Source organism: Rattus norvegicus, chromosome 14 (assembly GCF_021556685.1).
Source record: "Rattus norvegicus strain SHRSP/BbbUtx chromosome 14, alternate assembly SHRSP_T2T, whole genome shotgun sequence".
Taxonomy (NCBI): Eukaryota; Metazoa; Chordata; class Mammalia; order Rodentia; family Muridae; genus Rattus; species Rattus norvegicus.
Window position 1 is genome coordinate 71,824,016 of NC_141547.1, and position 16,512 is coordinate 71,840,527.

A 16,512-nucleotide genomic window follows, 5' to 3' on the forward strand; every position below is an offset into this window, starting at 1 on the left:
AGATGGATGGAGAAGTGCCCTGGCATCTGGGTGGTCTTGAGGCATAGATGTATTGCACTGTCTATGTACTTTTATTTTTTACCTTAAACATGTATTTTAAGATTTATTTTATTTGTATAAGTGTTTTGCTTGCACATATGTGCACCACGTGTATGCTTAGTACCCACCTAATTTAGGAGAAGGCATCAGATTCCCCTGAAACTGGAGGGATAGGTGTTTTCATCTAATTAACTGCAGTTGATAGTTGAGGAAATTCAATAGTGGGGAGAACCAAATAACTAAATATATCTGTATAAAAAATGTTTTTTAGAACCTCTCTACCCACCTCCTCACACACAAACTTGACTGCTTTTTGCTGGCTCATTCCACCAACACATTGCATTCGTCATCCCTCAAGGGCCAACAGGTCTCAGCTGTCTCTGTGAGCTGTCCCTGATGAGCTTCTCTCTATTCCCCTCCTGCCCTGAGATGCTGGACCTGGTCCCCGCCTTCCTTCTTGGCCTGGCTGCTCAAATCCTACCCATCTTGTTCTCCCCATGTTTTACTACTGTGTCCTGGAAAGGCCTTAGCACAGACTTACTCTACTCAAATGGAGTCGCATCCTTGACTAAGGCAGGCATCATTAGTCATATTAGCTCAGAAGGTATTTTTCAACCTAATTAGTAATAATTCTAATTGTGCTGTGGTAGAGAAAGCAACATTGTTGAAAGCACTGACACGTACACACCCAGCAGCAGGCCAAGTGCCACCGCAGATCCTTCACTCACCTCTTTGGACAATTTCTTACCTGGAATACCTTTTCCATAATTTCTCGGTCATATACTGGAATTTGTTTATAATTCCGGAATTCTGGCACCTCTTGGTTTCTAAGCTGGAGAAGTCGGAACCGTTTGGATCTATTTAATTCTTCTTCTGAGACAAAGTTAAATTCCTGCTGCAGCTGCTCCAGACGGAAGAAGTCAGGGACATAGGATTCACCACTGGTAGCAACCTACAAGAGCAAGATGGTGCATAACTCCAGATGGCGTGCAGATCCTTTTCCAAATTTACCAGCGCTGGGCTCTGGGAATGCCGACTAGTTTCCAACTGACAGATTTGAAAGGTAAGTTACATTAAAATGTAATGGAGGCAAACAGATGCTGCTGTAGGTACTTAGTGGTTCTTTTTTTAATCACCTCAAATCATTTAAAAAAAAAACAGTTAGTTTCATTTTTGGTATCTGTGCTTTGTGTTAATATGCAAAGCACAAAGGGAAAGCATGTCACTACAGAGCCTTGGCCAGGTGCCTTACTGGAAATAAGATTACTGAATATGTGTAAAATATCTAGGACTTTTATATTCCTGTGTGTAGATCAACTCTTCTGGTCAGCTGGCTTCATTCAGTTCCCAGGGTCATCAGGGTCTCCTCATTGAACAGGATCTCCTGGCCTTCGTAATTGAGAGTGAGTCAGAGATGGGCATGGGCCAGTCAACTTCTAGGGCTCAGGAAGGACAGCTCCTAGATGCCTCTCTGAGGGCACTGCTAGCTTCTCCCTGGTTCTTTCCCAGCTGTGACCTCCTCCTAGGAAGAACAGAGAAATGGGCAGTTGCTCTCTGGGGCCATAGGAGACCTGGCTCTTCTGCTAGGGAAGCCAATTGGAAGGGAATCTCCGTGCTTTGCTTTTCCATGGAAAAATTATTGGGTGAAAAAAAAAGGGACATGATAGAGAAGTCTATTTATTGTTGATTTCAAGATAGTAACTAAGACGTGACTTCAAAAGCATTCTATGAACTATGGGGCACCTGAGGTGGCATTGGCTTGTCTTTCTGATATGAATCATCTCTGCGCTAAGCAGCATCACATTGGAAGGAAAGTTTGTAAGGAACAAAGATCAAATAAGATGATTTGTCTTGAAACCTAGATGAAAATGAAAGTTTCCCAACTGATAAGCCATGAGAACAAGCATGTGTTGTATGGCCACCCCACAAAACACCCACTTGTTTGTTTATGGTAGTTTTGAGACAGTTAAACCCACTGTATTTGATTCCAAGAAAGATGAAGTAGGTGTGTTTAGGGTCATGTAGTTGTAGAGAGCTTTTATAAAATACCCCATCAGTACTGAAAGGATAAGAGGAAAAGCATGTGCTCTGGGACCTGGGTCATTATCAGTGCGGCTGTGAGTGAGCAGCTGAGTCTAAAGTTGGCTTTCTTTCTGTGTAGTGGAGAAATGGAACCTTTCTTTAGGGGTGTCTCAGGCTGCAGGAAACAGTAACAGAACAAGCTAATTATATGTATTGTATGTGGACTGTGTACACATCTAAGAGTTTATGCACATCAGCACATATCCTTCTGGTCTACTGTGAGGGCAGCACAGGGTCAGGACGGTGATGCTCAACTGTGTCTCACAGCTGGGAGGTGGCAGAGCTGAAATTTAAACTGTGATCAACAGCTCTTGAATTCTTCAACGGCTGTACAGAAAACTGTAAAAGAGAATGTACGCAAAGGGTAGGGTTTTTCATCATCTCAGGATGTAAAGATGGCTTATGTGTCTCTGGCAACGTTACCGAGATCAGCTGCATCAACGGGGCGTGGTTGGGATCATTGGGGTCAAGCTTGGACTCTGCTGCCCACTTGGCCAGCTTCTTCATGTCCGTCAGCCCTGATGTGCCAATGGATGAGATGGCATCTGCTCTCTTTAAAGCACTGGAGAAAACAACAAAAACACAAATAGAAAAAGCAATCAGCTTGACCTCAGCACACCCAGTGCTGCTTCCAGAAGCCATTACCTTCTATAGGAGGAAGCTTACTATGGAGACTCTGGCTATTTTTCTTTACTTGATTATTAAGCATGTTGTAAGGCAATGGAGATAGGAATCCAAGTCATGCAAATGTGACCCCGTGATACATCTCTGCCCAGTGCAGTGATGTGCCCTCCACATCCTGGCCCTGCTGGTCCAGGGATCCACCTCTCAGGCCAATGGATAGCAGCTTTGGACACAGAACTCAAAGGAGATTTATGCTCAGCACGGATTTCCATTCTTGTTCATTTCTGCCTTACTTCAGGAGGAATCAAAGCTTTAGCCCCAGGGAATGTCCCTAGTACTAAACTCCAGTGAAACAATCAGAAAATGCCTGACTGTATGGCAAGGCCAGGCTTCCCCAGAAGTGGTTCTTGATTTGGCACAGAACTGCACTTATTTGTGGCAGGTTGGTATGGGGATATGCAGGACAAGAAGAGGACAAAGCAAACCCATTTTGATTTTCCATGTGTTGAAGTCATATGGAAAAGTATCTTCTCTGTGATGGAGATACACCATTTTTTTATACTACTACTACTACTACTACTACTACTACTACTACTACTACTACTATACTACTACTACTACTACTATACTACTACTACTACTATACTACTACTTCTTCTTCTTCTCCTCCTCCTCCTCCCCCTCCTCCTCTCCCTCCTCTCCCTCTTCCTCCTCCTCCCCCTTTCCCCCTCTTCCACTCCCCTCCCCTTCCCTCTTCCTCCTCCTCTCTCTGTGTCTGTATGCATGGTTATAAATCTTTTTATTTACAATGGTGAGATGACTGACTGATAATGAGTCTGTCTGTGCCAAGATGCCAGAGGGAGCCTCTGATAGAAGGATGCAGGTTTCCCCACAGTGGCCATCAAATCTAGACTGGGCGGCCAGGGCTCTTCCTTCTGCTCTGGAGGAGGATTGAAGATCTAGAAGTTGGGGAAGAAAGCTCAAGAACAGAACTTTCCCCACATCTAACAAGATCTGTCAGTCACTTTCAAAGAACTTTTATCGAGAGAGAAATATATAACCATGTGCTGTGTACATCTGAATTCACCAGGTGAGAGATGAACACAGAGTTTCTGAGACAATTAAACAAACAAAATTTTTTTTGGTGTATCTGACACCAAATGACACCTCCTGTGTATATCAGGTGATTAGTATTGTAAATTTTAAGAAAAAAATATAAAAGTGCCATTAAAATACAGGCAACTAGAAATGAAAGGAAAGAGCATGACATCCCAAGCCTCCCCATGTCTCTAATATAGTCACAGTTCGTTCTAGTCCTGTTACCTTCGAAATCCAATGTTCTGCTGTGACAGTGGAGGGATTAAAGGAATCCCGTTTTCTCCAACAGCCCATGCCACACTGTGAGACACTTTCCCTGACGTCATTAGAGTCAGTTGATTGCTGCCATCAGCTTCAAAGGAGAAGGGCACCCCTAAGGGAGTAGCAAGGCCAACAGGGTGGTGTTTAGAAAGGGGAGAACCCAGGCCTGCCTGCAAGAGTGCCCATGGCAGAGATGGAACCTGGGGTAGGTAGGGGTGGGGGGATGGAGCACATGATCCAAGCCAGCCACTAGATCTTTTCAGGTAAATCTGCAGATTCCAGCTCTCTCTGGCAGCTGAGAGTAGACTTTCCATGGTGTACTGTCCTCGAGACCATTGTGTGCGGTGTCCTGGTTCTGCTACTTCACAGCTGTGAGCACTTTGAAGCATTACCTACATTTTCTGAACCTTGGCTCTTTTATATATAAGGGAGAATAACAGCACTCTTCTAAGAAGTTTTTCAAAATCAGGTATTTGCCTATTTATTTAAGACATTTACATGAGCTCCTATTCAGGCTGAACTTAGCAGTGAAGAAATTAAACAAATTAAAAGAGAGGAGCTGATATGACGTTTTAAGAACACTGAGTCCTGTTGTGATGTTTGTGTTTGAGTGTATGTAACAGTGCTAGTAAATGAGATCAAGGCTTAGCATGCTGCTGAGCAATAAGCATCAAGGAAGAAGATATGAGGAAAGATATAGAGAAAATGTATGCTGTAGGGAGCAGGGGTATGGCCATTTTCATGCTGTGGCCAAGGAAGCCTGATTAGAAACACTTTCTGGCCAGGCTTGCAAAGGCAGGCTGGATCACTGAGTTCTGGGCCAGCCTCTTGTACGTAGCAAGTTCCAGGACAGACATGATGGGATCTAGCATTATCTAGGAGACAAGTGACAGAGAAACAGCTACATAGAGAGAACCCATCTAAGCAAACAAACAAACAAACAAACAAACACCGTCTCTGAGGAAGGAAAGAGATACATGTAAAAAGTAGTTAAACCATAAGGTCCATCATACATTTTATCAGGATAGAGAATGTTAATGAATTGTTGTAGATATTTAATCCCAATCCAGTATTCCTACCCAGTCTTTGTCCCCTTAGTTCTCTGATAAAAGACACACCCAGCCTTTTTATTTTATAATACGCCTTAAATGGCACAAGAGCTGGGCAGATACCTATTTTCTATATTGTTAGAATTTATTTTCCTATTGATAACCCTGAGTTTCATCTGGGCTGCCCTAACTCCAGTTGGCCAGCCCTCAGGACCACCTGACCCATGGAGGCTTCTCTTTCCTCTGTTTACCTTCTTCTCCTCTTGGTTCTCCTCTGACCCCAAGCCTGGGAAACCTAAACCCCACATACGTCTCTTTTGCCAAGCTATCGGCTGTTGGCATCTTTACCAATCAGAAATAACTTTCGGCAGTATCCCTTGGGGCTACATGGAGACTCCAGGTCTTGGGGGCCCACATGTAGCATTACAGTAGACGGCAAGACCAAACCTCAACAATGAATGATCTCTATATAATGATTAAAATTAGTGTCCTTTATTTAGCCTTATACACTTATGTCACTGTGGTATATCTTTTTATACACAATTCTTCATTTTCATTTCAAATTATTTCTTTACAAAAGATTATTATGAGTGGGATTAAGGGATCAAAGAGAATATTAAAGCTCTTTAATTCATACTACAAACTACTTTATAGTAGTGTAGTCATATGTGTTTTCATAAAGAAATGACTTGGCAAACAACCATGTGTCTTATGAACACATGTTAAGGACTAAAACCTTCTACCACGTGGGTCCTAGAGATTAGACTCACTCCCTCAGTCTTGGCACAAAGTGCCATTACCTGCTGAACCATTTTACGTGCCCCTTTTCTCCCTAACTGCCCCACCTTGAGACAGGGTTTTATTCTATACTTTAAACTATGGTCATCCTCCTGTCATAGCTTCCTGAGTGCTAGGGTTACAGGAATGAGCCACTATTCCTGGCTTCTTTTGAATTTTCGATAACAATTTTATAATTATTTGAGGATAACTTTTAATTGTCTGTGATGTGGAAAATGATAGATTCAGACATGACAATGAAAACCATGGGCTGCTGAAAACAATTAGCTTTCTTACCACTTCCAACTCCCTCGTGGTCTAATGTCACATGCTGGTTACTGCTGAACTCCACCTCTTCAATGGGGGCCCTGCCCGTGACAAGGGTAGTCTCAGGGATAGGCAGGAAGACCTCGGCTAGCAAGGTGGCACCACTATGACCAATCGTTTCATAGACCTGAAATCCGGAGAAGAGACTCAGCCAGTAGAGCTGGCAATAGAACGTGCTCTCAGGTGTTGGTCTACATTGTTGGTGTTTGTGCTGGTCTGCTGCAGGGACCTTCTTACTTATACCCTGCTTGGGACCAGCCTGATTCTCAGTTACTCTAGTTTCCTGGGATTAGGACATTGCGATACTCAGTACTATCAACATGATGGGATCTAGGTTTATCTAAGAGATAGGTAGCAGTATGTCTGCATCCTAGTAGATGGTCACATTGAAGTATTTCTTCAGCAAATCAGCTAGAGAACTCTCTGGTCCCAGTAGTTCCCTACCAGCCTTTTTAGACACCTCAAGTGGTAACCTATCTGTTTTTACTGACATTACAAAGGGATATTTGATTACCAAGAGGTTGACCCATTCCTCTTGAAAACAGCCAGTTTGCCCATAGCTGATTTAAAACTATCTTATAATTTCAGCTACCACAAAATTCTTGGGGCAGGGATTATAGTTAACAGATGTACCTGAAGCATTAAGCTCTCTGGCCAGTTGAATATTTGCAGGTTGAAAATCTGTCCAAAGTGAACTCGGAAATCTGCTCCTAGAGGCCGGCTAACAGTCCTCGACACTTCTTTGTTGTTGAAGACCACCTTTAAGTACACAGAGCGCCTTCTGACATCTTCTCTCCTAGAGACCTCCACCCTGCAAAGTGAGACCATCCACAGCTGTAGTCAGTGTTTGATTACTAAGGATCACCGTGCATTTGTAACTGGATGGACACCAACCATGACAAAGGGACACAGTGGCAACTCTTGGTTACTGCCAGTCCATTTGACCCAGACAGTGACAGATCTTGGGGAGCTTGCTACAATCAAATATTGTGACATGGAACTAATGAGGAGGCCATTGACAAGCACTGGAAGGGGATGGGGAACAGACCAAGAATCCAGTCCCTGTTGGGCTACAGTCTCTCCAATTTCTTAAATGGGACCTATGCTTGCCTATAAGACCAAATCATGTTCCTTGTTAAATGGAATCAACTCAGGACTGGAGAGACTCAGTGGTAGAGAGACAGGAAGGGGAAGAGAGAGGTTCCTGTTCTAGGGGATCTGAATTTGGTTGCCAGCACCCAGGTCAGGCAGATCATAATGCCTTTAATTCCAGATCTAGGGGGTTCATCGGATGATCTCTTCTGACCTCCACAGCACCCACACACATGTGCCAAACACACACAGACACATAACCAACAACAAAATCTTTCTAAAAAGGAGTTAACTCAAAATGCGAGGAGCAGTGATGACTTGTGTTTGAGCTGATAGATTTTTACCCAGGAAATACAGTAGCAGTTAAATCAGGTCTCTTTCTCTAAGGTCTACGCTTTTCCTCCATGTTGTCATAGAGTAGTTGACTGCTCAGTGGGTGCTTAGTGTTAAGAAACATGTCTTACTTTTAAAACCGTTCAAATTACAAAGGAGTGTATTCTGGCACATCGAGAGAGCTGAAGCACATGGAGTTTAAAAACAGATCAGATTCTTCAGGATTAGTGTTTAATCTTATTATATATATTTGCAGAGACTACAAAAAGTGCTAGCCAATAGCAGTTACAGCCTATTGACAAAAGTAGAAAGCTAGGATATTCAAATAAAAATAGTAGTATAGCAATTAAATATTATTTCAGTTAAATATGTAAAACATAATGTTGATTACTTTAACTTTTTTTGAGACAGAGTTTATGTAGCTGGCCTCGATCCTTCTGTTTCTATTTCCCAAGTGTTGGAATTTCAGGCATGAACCACCATGCCCAACCATTTTAACTATTTTTAAATCTACATCTTAGCACCATTAAGTACAACCCTGTGCAATAGTCATTGCTACATGCCTCCAGAGTGTTTCATTATCCCTAATAGAAATGCTTTTATCATTATCAAGTGGAGTATCAGTTTTGATATTTTATATTCCCACAAGTTAGACATATCCAGACATGAACTGACTTAAAGCTTTTCAGAAGCAAAGAGACACCTAAGTATATCTGCTAGCCTGAGGGGACATGGGTACAGGAAGCCACTATGGAGAGCAGGCATTGACTTGTTGGGGTTCTTTTTTTTTACTGACAGCTCTATGAAGAGTGTTCTTGAGTAATAAGCAGGGTGCAAAGATGGGGGAACCGTAGGAAATCTCCAAAGTAAGCATACATGGGCAGTTTTACATAGTTCAATCTCATCCTGATGTATGGGGAGGGGGCAAGATTCTCTGTTCATATGGTATAGTGTGATCATATATTACATAACCACATTATAAATTATATATATACATATATACACACACACACACACACACATATACTTCTCTGTGTGCTCATGTGTGTGGGTACATGTGAGTAGGCACCAGTGTCATCAATGGTCAGAACACGTTTACCTTGTACATTCCAATATCATGTATGCTTAGAACGTGCTTACCTGGGACACTGGTCATTGGGAGTCACATTCCCTGCCAGACTCAACTCTGGAATGAGTGCGGGCTCCCCTGGCCTCCTCCTGCTGTGGGCTACTCTCTCCCGCACCTGCTGCTCTATGTCAGCTGGGTCAGTGGGCTCTGGGGGGATGGGCTTCTTGACCTCTTCCTCAGGAAAGGGCTCCTCAGCCTCCTCCTCTTCAGGGTGTTCCTCTGCTGTTTGCTTCTTCTTTTTCTTTTTGGCCTTCTGTGGGGTAAGAGGTGACCTGGTTTTGAAACAGTCTCCAGGACTGGCCTTCAGGAGCATGGTACTCAGAACAGAGAAATCTGGACGCCTCCCACCCAGAGCCTGGCTCCATCAGCATTTCCCTGCGCTTCGGTTCTCCCCCAAAGTGAAGACAAGCACAGACACCACACACACACACACACACACACACACACACACACACACACACACACACACACACACGACTTCTGAAATGAGGCAACATCTGAAAAGCATCCAGCAGGGGCATTAACAGCCTCCATTTAAAGTGGCCATGCATGGAAAATACACATTTGACATATACATTACTGATTATACACAGTGCTATTGATATGGTGTCTGGGTGGCTTTTTGGATAACAGATATTAACCAATCAATCAATCCCGTCCGTGGGAGATCTGGTCTTCCTGTCTCAGGGGTTTGCCCTCTGAGGCCCTCCCTAGGCAGCCCTACTCCAGACTGAGTGGTGCTTTGCAAACCTGGGCCTTCCTCCAGGCCTTCCAGTGCTGACGAGAAGCTCGGTACTCTTCCATCTTCAGGGCATATTCTTCCATGTGCTCTTCCAGCAGTTCACGGATCTCAGCTTGAATCTCTGCTTCATATACCTCCTCATCTAGTTTCTGGTCAACTCTTTCCCTTTAAATGAATTTGCAGATCTTCATTATTTCTTGGAATGAAGTAAGATGGTAATCATGCAGCAGATACAGTGCTGGTTTGCCCTGTGCAGGGGTCTCTTCTAAAACTATTGCTTTTGTTAATCTGTGAGCCCTGTGCTATCATCAACCCTGAGGAGACAGTAACTGACAGTTAAGAAACTAGCCCGTGAGGACTCAGGCGGAAGAGCTGTGGATCACTTAGTAATAGGCCATTCTGGTTAAATGTCCCCATGATTTGTCAAGACAGAATAAATTCTCACTCAAAAGTGCCTGAGGACTCATTTTAATCATTTTATTATGTCTTTGTTACTGAGTCCCTTAAGCCACTTCCTGAACTTGGGTTGATGACCTCAGGTTTTCTGATGATTTTGTTGACAAGCTATTAGTCATCCCAATCAAAAGAGTATATCCACAGTGTATTCTGTAGGTGTCTATAAAAAGGAGATGCTCCCCACCCCCGCCCCTTACAACCACACTACACCATCTCAGTACTTGTGATGGTTTCAATAGGTATGGCCAACATAGACTCGTGTGTGTGAATGCTTGGTCCTTAGGGAGTGGCACATTTAGGAGGTGTGGACTTATTGGATAGGTGTGGCCTTGTTGAAGAAAGTGTGCCACTGTGGGGAAGGGCTTCCAGGTCTCATATATGCTCAAGCTGTGCCCAGTGTCACACATAGTTTCTTTCTGCTGTCTGTGGATCAAGATGTAGAACTCTCTGCTCCTCCAGCACCATGTCTGCCTGGATGCTGCCATGCCTCCCTTCATGATGATAATGAACTAAACCTCTGAAACTGTAATCTAGCCCCGATTAAATATTTTCCTTTTTAAGGGTTGCCATGGTCACGGTGTCTCTTCCCAGCAATGAAATGAAACTAAGACAGTACTGGATTACATATTTGTGAATGGTCCCTGCTGGTCTTCCAGGAGCCTTTTCCTCATTCCTGACTGGGAAGACTCTTGAGGGGGACATAACAGACAAGCTGCACCCATGTCAGCCTGGCAGTCTGGAGTTTCTGCTAGGTATGGACTGCTGACTCAGTTTTACCTGGTGTGGTCTTCCTCTCTGGCTTTATACTCTGCAATTTTCTCCATTGCCTATGAGGGTTAGCCCAAAATTTGGGTGCAGAAACAAATCCCGGGAGAAATTTGTGAGTTTTTTTGGGGAGGCAGTTTTATTGATTGATTGATTGATTGATTGTATATGGCCGAGCACTGAAGCTAGTATCTTGGCTAAATGTTGGCAAAGGCTGTACTACTGAGCTATATCTCTAGCTTGAGGTTTAGTTTTTTGACTCAGTATTTGAATGGATGCTAAGTGGGAGGTGCTCTGTTAGTTCCATGTACCCAATGTGGCAGGCTCCTGCCTCAAAGAGCAATCACACTTGTATTTACCCTGAACATGTTATGAATGGTTTCAGTTTTGGACAATTACAGCTTCTCCATCAAAATTTATAATTATCTTTAACTGCAAAGTATCTGTTGCTAAGCAAAGTGTTAGATAATTGCCTTAGTTTGTTACTTTTCACACCTATGTATGGGTATACCATTTGTCTCCAAGAGACATGCAGAAAGGGACCAATAACAGCTGCAGAGAGAGCCTTCATGGAAACCAACAGCACGGTGGGGCATTAAACCACACATGGAGCTCTTACAAACTAGGAATCACATGTGTCAGCAAAGTGTACCTTTCCTATACTACAAACAAGGAACAACTGAAATTTGATTGGAAATGAAATGGGAAACACATAACTAGAAAGATTACAGGAGATGGTGAAGTAGTTATCTGTATGAAACAGGAGACAGCAAGTACCAGACAATAAATAGTAGCATATTCTATTCTTTTAAAACTAAAATTTTCTCATTAGAGGGGAAAGGGAAGGGTGGCAGGCAGAAATGAACAGAGGGAACAGAGTGGGAAGGAAGAGGGAGGAAGAGCTCCTAAGAACAGAGAGGTCATCATGAAACACATTTCATGAGCAAGTTCAGGTCCCAGGGATCTGCAGAACTTGTGCAAATTACAGACAAGTAAAGGAAGCATAAAAAAACCCCAGCCCTATGAGAAATCAGGAAAATAGAAATTATACCAGTCAATGTTTGACCCCAACTGGTGACAGGGACACTGGTGAAGGCATTAAGGGGCATCACCCCTTTGGAGTGCATTTGGAGTCAGCTTGTCAAGTGGGAGAATACAATTTCACTTTCAGGGACATACATCCAAGAAACCAAGGTGCATGTACACCAAGGGGTAAGTCTGAAACTCTATGTAGTGAAGTTTGTGGTTATGTGTGTGTGTGTGTGTGTGTGTGTGTGTGTGTGTGTGTATGTGTATGTACATGTGTGGAAGCTAGAGACAGATGTTGAGTGTCTTCCACTATTGTCCCTAGCCTAACTTTTTGATACAGTGTGTTATCCCGAACTTGGTTCTCATCAGTTGGCTAGACTGGCTGGCTAGGGACCTCTGGGATCCATCTGTTCCCAACCCTAGCTTCTAAGCACTAGGATTTAAAACTTGTGCAAGCATGCCTGGCTTTTCTCATGGGTGCTAGGGATTTGAACTCATGTCTTTATGCTTATGCTGCAAGCATTCTCTGGACTGAGCCAACTTCTCCGCTCCTACAGTAGGGACTTATAAAACAATACTGTAGCTGTAAGCTATCCATCACAGAAATATACACAGCACAAAGAAGCAACTGTGTATTCACACAATGATTCTATAAAAGTGGAAAACAAGCAATATTAAATTGTGAATTCTCAGAGAGATGGCTCAGCAGTTAAGAGCACTGACTGCTCTTCCAGAAGTCCTGAGTTCAATTCCCAGCAACCACATGGTGGCTCACAACCATCTGTAATGGGATCCAATGTCCTTTTCTGGTGTGTCTGAAGACAGAGACAGTGTACTCATAAACTTAACATAAATAATTTTTTTAAAAAAATTGTGTATTCTCAGGGGTTACATACAGAGGCAGGAAAACGATGATCATTGAGGCAGACAGCTGTTACCGAGGCTGGAGAGAGGCATGGGAGCTGTCAGGTACCCGAGACACTCTAGTTCTCAGCCTGGGAAGCAGGTACAAGACTGCTTTAAACTGTATCTACGCACTCCACATCTCTATGTATGACGCAGCCAGATAAACCAGTCTCTGAGAAGCCTTACTTTCTCAAGACGAGCTTCAATGGTGTGTTCGTAAACCTCTGGAACTCCCGTAATGACTTCATCTCTTTCCAGACCTTTATGATGGTCTTAAGCAGTGTTCGATCTTTCTCTTGTTCAGCATCTCGCAGCTTTCGAGTCTGCCTATGAGATGTAATCATTGGTGAGTTTGTATCAGCTGTGTTCATTTATAAAACGTTAATAGTGCTTTGTTACTACGTACTGACGCAGACAACCCTCCCTTGTACATGTGGATGCAAAAGTGCAGCCCAGCCCCCTGTGTCATATCGGCTTTCTCTCTTCTTCCACAGCTCTGCCACGGCTTCTGAGTGAATTTGGGATTCTTTGCTTCTGTAATTCACTTATATGGCAATTTTCTCTTGCTAAGAGTTTTCAGTATTTTTGAGAAACTGTTTTGTTAGTAGCTGTGAAAGAAAGTAGAAAAAGAGGGGGTAAGAGCATGGGGTCTGTATTTTGGACATTTTCTTTAATTTATTCTCTCTGAGCTGAATCTCAATTTGATAGGCTAAATTATCTTTTAAAAATCCTTTTCAAACTATTGTCCCTCCTATGGGCAGCTTCCTTTGTAGTTATGACAGGAAGAGAGTAAGAAGAGTGGTTGTCTCAGATGAAGAATGCTGGCATTTCAGGTGTCAGACAAGCACTGAGGGCTCTTCATGCTGACATAAATCGTTGAGTTCTGCACAGAGAGGATGCAGTGCTGCTGCTTGCTGTGAAGAAGTTTAGTGCTAATGAGATGACAAGCGGTTCTGCTTTCAACTCCAGAGATGGCATTTGAAAATGCTTTTCTTTTTATTTCAGTTATTTAATATGTTTTGGGATAATCTGATATATATATTAAACCTTCATAAATGGTAGCCAAATCCAGACTCCAAATTCACTGTAATACAACATAAGTCAGTTAGTGGATTCATTTCGAACAGGTACCATGTGCTGACCAGGGTGCACAGATATGCCTACGAAACAGGCAGTGCCTGTGTGCTCAAATAGTTTGCAGTATAGCCCGGAAGATGGACACATAAGTGATGGCAATGCATGACACAGGGTTGACCTATGAGAACATCCTGAGAAAGCCAAGGGGGCAGGACAATCTAGAAATCAGCATCCTGGCTGTGGGAAGGCCTGAGAATGACAGTTCTACTTGTACTGACTTAGGCTATAGAGACAGTACAGAGAAGTAAAGGTCTCTGGCTTCTTAGTGGTTCAACAGGTGGCTATAGAATAAGGGGGTGGCAAAGTATGACAGTTACTGTTGGGATCCCAGGACTCAGGAATCTCTGATGTCCTTAGGAAGCAAGGGAGTGACAGCCTTGTGTGAATTCTGCTTTGGCACCTACTAGCTAGCCTTGGACAAGCTAAGTCACTTTCCAAGGTCATCTGTGAAATAGGCTTGTTAACAGAAGTCACTTTGCAGGGTTGCTGGGAGGATAAGTTATCACATACGATATGTGTGTGGACCCTAGCCTGGCCTCCGTCCTACAGAGGTCAACTGTCACTGTCAGATGATCTGATCCTCCTTTAGCCCATTATTTGCTACTTCCCTTGCCTTATTTGTCTGTTTATTTACTTAATTATTGGAGGCAGGGTTTCTCTGTGCAGCCCTGGTTGTCCCCAAACTAACACAATAGACCAGGCTGGCCTCAAATTCACAGATCTGCTGTGTCCACCTCCCAAATGCTGCAATTAAAGGTGTGTGCCACCATTGCTCAGCCCTCTGCCTTATTCTTAAAAACTGAAATATCAAATTAATTTACTGAGTTAACACCTTCAGAGTTTTTTCTACTTCCTTTTGCAGTTCCCAACAAGACAATCTCTCAGAAATGCTGAAGACTTTTCTCAACAACAAAAATAATTTTCATATGCATTAAATAGCAAAGAATCCCAGAACATTTAAGTAGAAGCATGGCAGAGCTGTGGAGGAAGAGAGAAGGGTGATTCTTGAGCAGGGTACTAGGTAGTACTCCTGCAGTCCCACGTAGGGGGGACGGAGTCTGCAGCGTGGATGGGGCACCCAGATTGGGCACCGACCTCTGTGTTAATCAACAGGAGAGGATGCCTTTTAGGGGAGAATACAGCTTTAAAGGGCTAAGATGACCACACACTTTGCGGTTTTATTAGCTAGATAGAGGAGGCAAACTGGACCAAGGACAATAAGGAGGACAACTATGTGTCACCAGGGAAGAGCCGGAAAGCCAGTGTCCGCAAGCTGAGAAGGCTGCAGAGGTCTCAGAGGCTGCAGTAAGATCTGCCTCAAAGGCAGGGTGAGTGAGGGGCACGTGACTGTAGTGGAGATGGTACGGAAGTGAATGCTTTCCAGAAGTTTGGCCATAAGTAGAAGTGTGATAAAGAGGTATAACTGGATGACTTCTGTAGTCCTTAAATTCTTATTCACTCAAGAGAGAGCACATCCAGTGTGAAGCCTCAGTAGAGAGTTAAAGTCTCTCCCTGCAGCACATGGCGTCCATGGTTCCTGCCTTAGACATTCTGACTCTTGTTCAAGGGATTACCAAGAGACTCACGATGCTGCTTTAAAACTCAAGTGTGAAACGTTTCAAGTGGTGCTGGTCCAGGTCAACTATACCAACTGAGGGCTCAGCAGATGTCAGGCTGGGGAAACCACAGGAAATTGGGTGTGTGTGTGTGTGATCAGCTGGTTTCAGGGGGCTAAAGAAAAGGTGTACTCAACAAGTGATCTACCCAAGGTTAGTTTCCCTTAGTGAAAACTCAAAGAAGGACTGAACTCCTTTTTAAAAAATAAACAAACAAACAAAAGACTGCATCATCTCTGCTAATGCTCAGTTTTCATCTCCAATACCTGGGGAGTAACTGTAATGGTCCTGTGTAATGAGTCTGCCTCAGATCCAAGTTAACTGTTTTTCAGTGATTCATTAGTACAGTTCTAGGGAAAACCGTGATTGTTTCTCTTCTGTCTCTCCCTCACCACCTCTGTGTGTCTCCATTTCTTCCTTCCCTCTCTTTCTTTCTCTCCCTTTTATTCCTCTTTCTGTGTCTGTCTCTCTCAAGTCCATCACTGTTTTCATACTTACTCTAAGTTAAAACTAAACTACGATCAAATAGAGGCTGTGTTTTAAATATAAGAAATAATTTTAGGACCATATATGTCTATACCTCTAGGATTTGAGAGGCTGAGGCAGGAGGACTGCCACAGATGTGAGGGCAGGCTTGTCTACATAATGAGAAAGGCCTTGCCAAACATCCAACATAACTGTAATAAGAATAATACTTAACATTTTAAGCATACTTTTTTATTCTTTTCCAGTATACAAACTGCACTAATTCTCACTTTGCGAGCAGAATTTCCAACTCATGCCTAGATTGGAGAAAGAAAAACATACATTGAGACTCCATGATTACTATTTTCTTTTCTAAGACCTGGTTCTGTAAAAATACCCACACACTAACACACAGGGATTTTAATTATTGTACAATTAAACACTATCCGAGCAATGCCTGTCGCTTGGGGACTTCACACTCTATAGTAAATGTATTAGTACATCCATATAATAAATGGCGGCCTTTGAACGATACAGACTTAATGTGTGGTGAGAAGCAAAGGACTGAGACGTGAGCACATACAA

The 16,512-nt window shown here is 43.2% G+C and overlaps 1 protein-coding gene across 10 annotated transcripts in view; it reads right to left on the reverse strand.

The window, feature by feature from the left end:
• The window catches only part of Cc2d2a (coiled-coil and C2 domain containing 2A), an 84,500-nt gene that overhangs the window by 28,506 nt on the left and 39,482 nt on the right, over nucleotides 1-16,512 (reverse strand). For 9 of the 10 annotated variants that reach the window (XR_015636776.1, NM_001427810.1, XM_087584079.1 and 6 more), the window contains 8 exons: nucleotides 12,896-13,036; nucleotides 9,562-9,718; nucleotides 8,823-9,064; nucleotides 6,891-7,068; nucleotides 6,228-6,384; nucleotides 4,069-4,216; nucleotides 2,545-2,683; nucleotides 788-991 (listed from right to left, as the gene is read on the reverse strand). Coding sequence is in view for 8 of the 10 variants with exons in the window: in NM_001427810.1 (NP_001414739.1) it covers nucleotides 788-991; nucleotides 2,545-2,683; nucleotides 4,069-4,216; nucleotides 6,228-6,384; nucleotides 6,891-7,068; nucleotides 8,823-9,064; nucleotides 9,562-9,718; nucleotides 12,896-13,036 (1,366 nt within the window). In the remaining 2 variants the exon portion in view is untranslated. Of the gene's footprint in view, nucleotides 1-787; nucleotides 1,562-2,544; nucleotides 2,684-4,068; nucleotides 4,217-6,227; nucleotides 6,385-6,890; nucleotides 7,069-8,822; nucleotides 9,065-9,561; nucleotides 9,719-12,895; nucleotides 13,037-16,512 lie in introns of all 10 variants that reach the window. The other variant, XR_015636777.1, reaches the window with a different exon arrangement.